This window comes from Poeciliopsis prolifica, unplaced genomic scaffold (genome assembly GCF_027474105.1).
Source record: "Poeciliopsis prolifica strain line A6 unplaced genomic scaffold, Auburn_PproV2 SCAFFOLD009, whole genome shotgun sequence".
NCBI lineage: Eukaryota > Metazoa > Chordata > Actinopteri > Cyprinodontiformes > Poeciliidae > Poeciliopsis > Poeciliopsis prolifica.
Genome location: NW_026562384.1, coordinates 10,733,603 through 10,740,447, shown reverse-complemented (window position 1 = coordinate 10,740,447; position 6,845 = coordinate 10,733,603). Strand labels below are relative to the sequence as shown.

At 38.6% G+C, this 6,845-nt stretch overlaps 1 protein-coding gene across 2 annotated transcripts; it reads right to left on the bottom strand.

Moving 5' to 3' along the window:
* Positions 1-967: 967 nt before the first annotated feature.
* On the bottom strand, positions 968-6,800 carry LOC129362790 (eukaryotic peptide chain release factor subunit 1). 2 transcript variants are annotated; one of them, XM_055034522.1, is made up of 11 exons: positions 6,665-6,800; positions 6,178-6,288; positions 4,747-4,922; positions 3,647-3,786; positions 3,386-3,524; positions 3,039-3,229; positions 2,754-2,883; positions 2,478-2,651; positions 2,324-2,388; positions 2,091-2,238; positions 968-1,702 (listed from the first exon to the last, which is right to left on the bottom strand). In XM_055034522.1, the coding sequence occupies exons 2-11, from the start codon at positions 6,261-6,263 to the stop codon at positions 1,620-1,622; spliced, it is 1,332 nt and encodes a 443-aa protein (XP_054890497.1). In that variant the 5' UTR covers positions 6,264-6,288; positions 6,665-6,800; the 3' UTR covers positions 968-1,619. The 2 variants fall into 2 exon arrangements, with proteins under 2 accessions (XP_054890497.1, XP_054890498.1); XM_055034523.1 differs by having other exon boundaries at positions 6,669-6,800.
* Between the last annotated feature and the right edge of the window lie 45 nt (positions 6,801-6,845).

Genomic DNA, 6,845 nt, shown 5'->3' with positions numbered 1-6,845 from the left:
CAGTTGTATGTGACTTAAGGGATGTGTCAATACATCCCTTAATATACAGTGTTCAATATTGTTTGCAAATGCTTGGAAAGGTTTTGTTTCTTTGCTTTTTCATCAAAATTTCAATAAAACCATTAAGTTACAGCATGGTTCATGCTATAACTTAAGACGGCATAAAGCATTTTTCTTATATTCAGATAACACTAAATATAAGAAAATGGGACTACAATTGCACTAAGTTCGAAAATGTAACAGCTTTTCTTTAAAACGTACTTAATTATTTAATAATGCTGTCACTAAAACGTGTTAAACGCCCTTAAACTTTTTTTTAGGGATATTGGCTCAGAATCTTGAATGTATTATTTTAAGAAATGTTATTTCAGCCAATGGAAAAAAACAAGGCACAGGGATGATGAAAATATCAAATTAATTAGTTTTTTCCAGACATAAAGGGCAAAATGCAGAGTATTATAAAAGTTGAGTTATATATATATAAAATTAACAATAATCTCTCCATATATTCACAACTAATTATTGATAGCAATTTATCATTTAGCAATAAAAGGAGCTTACAGTCTTTTCACAAAATTTAGCTCTATTTAAAATAAATATCTGTATTACAGCAATATATTTAGATTGTCAATTTAGTCAAAAACAGTACATATTTTCATAATGCATTTAACCTGATAAGGACACTTGTGAAGTAAATTTGCATCAACAGATTTTACCAAATGGATATTGAAACGTGTTGGAGATTTGAGGTTACTTTTTTAGGCAAGTTTGAATGTATAAAGCCAACTTGCAACTGATCAAAATGTGCACACACTCAGCATGCATCTTTTAAATTTCACTGACACAGAACTGTCATGTACATTTCATTTCATGCAGACCACAGTGGGAATAAAATGAAGATTGTGGCGTCTTCAAAAACAATTCATACATGGCACAGGATCAAGACCAGAGCACAAGGAGGTCGAAGTGGTTTTCAGCAGTTCAAATTTAATACTTTGTCCCCCTTTCTCTACAGAAACCCAGGTAAAAAAAATCCCCCACTCTCATAAAATACAACAGCAGCAGTTACCAGTAAAAAAATGTAATGCAAAAAAAGAGAGAAAGCAAAGAGGGGAGGGAGAAAGAGAGTAGGAGGATGAGGAGACAAAAAAGGAAAATATATATTTTCTATATCTGAGGAGCGAGTCCAAAGTCCATCATCAGACCATGTAAGGGGACAAGAAGGAATCTGGGAACTTGCTGTTGTGTTTGTTCAAAACTGAGGGCAGATGGGGCCAAAAAAAAAAAAAAAAAAAAAAAGAATCAAAGTGAGTCAAGTCCAATCCAACTAGGGGAAGGAACCAGCACTCTAAGGCAGGGATTTATTTCAGGAAGGGCTTTCTCCCTCTCTGGATGAAAGAAACTCTCACTCCTCTTCAGCCTCTGTGATGCATTTTGTCGTGTACAGATGTATTTTGCAAGTTTGTGTATGCAACAGGTAAATCGGAAGATGCGTCTGTCATATATATGGTCAACACAGTAGCCCCTCTCACTTGCTGCAAGAGAGGTGGCATTTTTCTTTCCTTATTTCTTCATTCATTCCTTTCTTTTTTTTTCTCCCAATATCAGTCCAAGACTACCTAGTAGTCATCCAAATCAAAGAACTCGTCGTCCTCTCCTTGGTACTCCATGCCCTGGAAATCCACCCTGTACCGCAAGATACCTATGACACAAAAGTGAATGAGTAACTTCCAGAAAACGTTGTTTACTTTTGGTAGAATAACTGCTCCATAAAGAAAGATTTCCATAACTCAACAAATTAGGATCAAATTTGTTGAGCCATTATTCATAACAAACCAGATATTATCCTATAATTTGCAGCATACCTGGTTGTCAAATTTTTATAAGCTTTGTATTCACATGTAGGATTGAAGCATTGCTCTTCTAAATACCAAAAAACTTCCATCTTATTTGATCAAATATGGAAACTTCTACAGCTGCAAAGATGATTTATGTATTTTTCAAAAACTTGATGTTTTAAGTGAAGTTTATTTGCAACAAGTGTACTATTCCAGTCTGTTTAGTTTTACTAAAACCATCAGCATACTGACCCCCAATGCCTCCAAAGCCCTTGACAAATTGGGACCCTTCCTGACTTTTGTCTGTTACAATTTCCAGCGTTGCTCCAAACTTCTTGTAGTTGTTTGCGAACCACTCCAGCAGTGGCATACTCTCAATCAGCTCGTGCTCCTGCCCCGTCTTAAAAAAAAAGACAAAAAAGGAGGTGGGGAACTTTATCATTTGGAATTAGGTTTTAATTAATGCAGATGTTTGCAGTGCTCACCTCCTTGTCTGTAAAGTGTGACTTGTCTTTCTCTTGCTCAGGCGTCAAGTATAAAATCTTCTCATCTAATGAATGACGACATAAATATTAGAATTACATTGAAATAATAATCCCATGGCTAGACTAGGGTTAAAGGTACATTATAGGATAGTACCATTCTCTGCCCCGTTGCTCTCTGCCCCATGCACACGTAGAACATAACGCATTGTGTCCAAGTTCTCATACACTATAAGGATCTCCACCGCTCCCATTTCCAGGGCTTTCAGCGTGTCCTCCACTCCAAAGCAGTACTTCCCCGTATCCTGACTGATCTCATCAAAGTACCGCCCTGCAGAAAGAAGAAAATAACAAAACAAAAAAGAAAAAGACATCAAACAACTGGTGAATATCTATTTCTTGAAATGAGAACAAAACAATAAAGAAATCCTACCTATGAGTTTCTTCTCCTGGATGAACTTAACATTCGACAGGACTTCTGCCGACAGCTCGATAGCTTGGTTGAAACCGTTTTCTCCTCCATATGAGATGTCAACCAGCTTCAAAACCTTAGCCTGTAACCTCTGTGGTAAAATACATAGAAATGTGTTAAATATCTAAATAATTTTCTGGACTGAATTGAAATCTGATTGTTTTTAAATACTAAAAAATATGGCTTTTTAGTCTTTAATGTAATAAGTTCTATGAATGATGTATTTGGAAAGAAAAACACACTTACAGGGTCAAACATATCAGACTGGCTTAGTTCAGTCTTAAAATCTGCAGAGCCAGCCAAGACCATTCCTGCCACATTAACTTTGTCGTTGGAGACAAAGAGCTGGACAGCAGTCTCAGCAACTTTCCTCACGTAGTTATGTCTCTTTTCCATTCTTAGACGAGCAAAACGCAGAGCAGACTGGCCTCCTCTACCTGAAAGAGGGTGATAAAAAATATATATATTTTGAAACTCTGTAAAAGCAAGAGTAACAACATTAAACCAGAACAGGCCATTATTTAATAATCCGCACTGTCTTTAAAAAGAGAGAGAAGAAAAAGAACATCATTGTTATCATTGAGGTGGCGCACCGTGTTTCTTGGGTAGGTCCACAGTGAACTTGTGCAACACCTCCCGGGTGTTGCCCTGCAGCGTGCCAAATAGTGCCCCGCTACCGTCGATCACAATAAAGCCAAATTTGCTATCATCGGAGAGCAGGGCTGTCAATGCCTGAGAACAGCAAGAAAACAAACGTGTAACAATGTTGAACTCGTGAAAGATAAACACGTTCACACATGAAAAATGATCTCTAGAAGGAACATGAAGGAATGAATTTGAGTAAAATCTCTCACCTCGGTGTGGAATTTGTTATCACAGAGGTACAAAGAGGTGTTGATTGGTTTAAAAGGCTCAAAGTCGATATTGACTTTCTTCTCCTTGCCTTCCTCTGTCACAATTGTGCCACAATACACAACTAACCCATTTGGTGGCACTGACAAAAGAAGGAAGACATGCAGGTTAGATACACGTTAGGCTCCAATACTGATACACAGTGTCTTTTTTGGGGTAGGGCAGGGGCAGAAATTGACTATTGGTATAATACAGTATTTCGAGAGAATATGCAACTAAAATAAAAATAACAAATTGTGGGAAAAGAACTAGTGAAAATATAGTTCCTATCTAATGTTTTGTAATGTACAGTTTGTGCAGATAAGCATGTTTTGCATTATCATTTGGAAATTACTTTTCTTAATTTGTCCTTGTGTGTTGGTTATGATGAACTAATGGTGTTTGTAATTCTCAAAGACTGTGTACGACTGGGATTGATACTTTTGGCATGTGAACTATTCCCAGTCCTGGTTTCATGAGCTCATCATTTAGTGCCATTTTAACACTGTAAAATAGGATTAAATGTAATAAAAGTGTACTGTTTAGCAGTTTACTAAAACTGTGGTAGCTTAGCAGTTTTTGTTAAAGAGTGAAGTTTATTTTTAAAGCAGTATTTATGTTTGTGAAACTCTTACTCCAGGCAGTGATAGATTTACAGCGGAATAGACTGTCGAGTTACTTTAAATTACTTTTCACTGTCACTTATCTTTATCACACTACTATGGCTATACAATATTTGAAAATCTTATGACTCTTAAAACTATAAATATTTTGATCACTATATTAGGTATGACATGTGCCTATTTTTTTCTTCCCTTTCTTTCCTCATTTGCCTTTACATCTCTCTGTGACCTTTAGCAATTCAGGCAATGTACTCTGGATGTGATGTAAGCATTTGCTGCCATAATACTATGCCCAACCAGCTAAATATCACAGTAAGGTGCATATTAACAGTGGATAACATTTAGAATACAATTGCTAGGTAACAATTATTGCACTCCAAACAGTCCTTTGATATATTAATATTGAACACACTGATGCACCTATTTATTTTAACACGTACCCTTGTTGTAGAGTTTTAGTCTTTGCTGTACAGAGGTGATGGCCCCGAGTACGGAGAGTCTGTTAACTCGACTCTTGATGTTGGAAGCAGTGCCAAACTCATCCGCCAACATCTTGGCTACTCTGGAAATCTGGTCCTTTGGGGGAATGATCAGTGAGATCATGCTGGTGCCATTGCTATGTAAGAGATGAGGATTTACAGTTAGTGCCTGAAAAAAACTCAGAGAAGGAATAATATACTATAATAATATATAATAATCTTCTACATATACTATTGGTCAACTATTGTTGACAGTAATATAATGAATATAATACATTAATACCAGGATTCATTTAATTAACTTCTATATGACCTTCTGTTACTCCAATAACTCCATTTTTATTTCTTTATTAGTGTGTAAACACACAGTGTTCCTTACAGAACATCACAGATAAAAAGGTTTTAAAGTGAAGGGTCAACAAAGATGGTCTTTCATCTGTACACAACTAAATCACTGTCCTTGAAAGCAAAAACTGTGCATGGCATGTGTATCCTTTCACGACCTGTTGTGAAGACAAAGCATACTGGTACAGCCTGACACCGGACACAAACACTCAACAGCAGGTAGCAACGGCGGGATAAATGTAGGGCTAACAGTCAACTGTGTGTAATATGGTGGGCCTCAGAGCACAGCACTAAATGACAAGCTGTCACAGAACAGACAGTGAAACAGGACACAGGTTTCAGATGTGAATCCTGATCAGTACAGACACTTAAAACGCTCATGTCACTTAATACTAGTACTAAGGAAATTTATTTTCACCTTCCGTCCTAGTCAGGTCACTCTTCAGCATAACACTCAGTGATTGCTGGCCATGAGGTGACCAACATAAAGAATCTTTAGGGGATTTTTTTAAAATTCTGTCATACGAGACATGTCAACATCAACGTAGCAAACTTGATCTCAAGCTGTAAAATGTATATCGGGGAGCACATGGAAGCCAAACGGTACACATTCTTCCTTTCTATTAAACTGCGTTTTATTTAAAGCCACCCATAGCGGCCTCTTTCCAGAGATGACGTCTGCTAGCGGACTGTGCTAGCAAAAAAGCTAGTATCGCTGCTTCCACATTACTACTCTTAATTTCAGGAAACATTTAAAAATTCAGAAAAATAGTCTGACAAAATACAATTTAAGCGAAAACACCATCGCGTCGTAACACATAGTTTAAAACTCTTTGACACATTGATAGCGACGGGAGTTAGCACTTAGCAACCAGCTAACAAAATAGCAGCTAACGTAGCAATGCTAACCACTCCCAAATTCGGCCTCATTTACTCGATGTCCAGCTGTTGCGGCACCACACATTCACATTGTTACTCGTTGCCATAAAACTGAGGCGCAACGACCGCAGGCATCAATTTGACACATAGCCTAAATTAATCGCTTACCCGCGGGCAGCTTCCAAACTTTTGATCAGCTTCTTGATTTTCCATATCTCCACGTTTCTGTCCGCCGCGCTGGGGTCGTCCGCCATCTTTCTGCTGTAATAGCTTCAGCACCTGAAAAGACGTTGAAATAACAGGAAAACACATGCAGTGAGTCATCCGGGAAGCTAACTGTCTAGTACACAAGACCTTGATAGGCGAACATGTCTGCTGTAACGAACTGCACCGGGTGCCGCACCAAACTGCTAGTGCGTTCACCGTTATAGCACATGACCACTATTGGCAGTTGAGCTGACCGTGAGGGAAGGGCTCCGCTTGGTCTGCCGCTGTTAGCACAGAGCGCGGAGAATACCAGGCCTAAAGTTAACCAGGCCCTTGCGTTCTTATCTAATACGACCTACTTTCTTCGCGTTCCCCTGGAAACCATGGAGACCATATGGTCGCTTTTAGTATATCGATACTATGAATAGAAAAAGTGCCGGTATATTACCTGCCTCGGACAACGCCGCTCCACTCCGCTCTCGTTCTGCTGCGTTACGTCGAGTCGGTGGTGCGAAGAATGACGTTGCGTTCCTAACCGGTTTCTCTGCGCGTGGTGCTTTCGACAGGAGCTCACATGTGGGAGGTGGTTAGAATCATGGCGTTCACTTCCTGGAAACCGCATAGAAACC

Bases quoted from the DNA above. Each gene is read 5' to 3' on its own strand.
- LOC129362790 (XM_055034522.1), bottom strand. From the start codon at position 6,263: ATGGCGGACGACCCCAGCGCGGCGGACAGAAACGTGGAGATATGGAAA. The intron at 3,230-3,385 runs GTGCGCCACCTC...ACCCTCTTTCAG, and splicing joins GGACCTACCCAAGAAACACG to GTAGAGGAGGCCAGTCTGCT. The intron at 1,703-2,090 runs GTCAGTATGCTG...TTTGTGTCATAG, and splicing joins GGGCTTTGGAGGCATTGGGG to GTATCTTGCGGTACAGGGTG.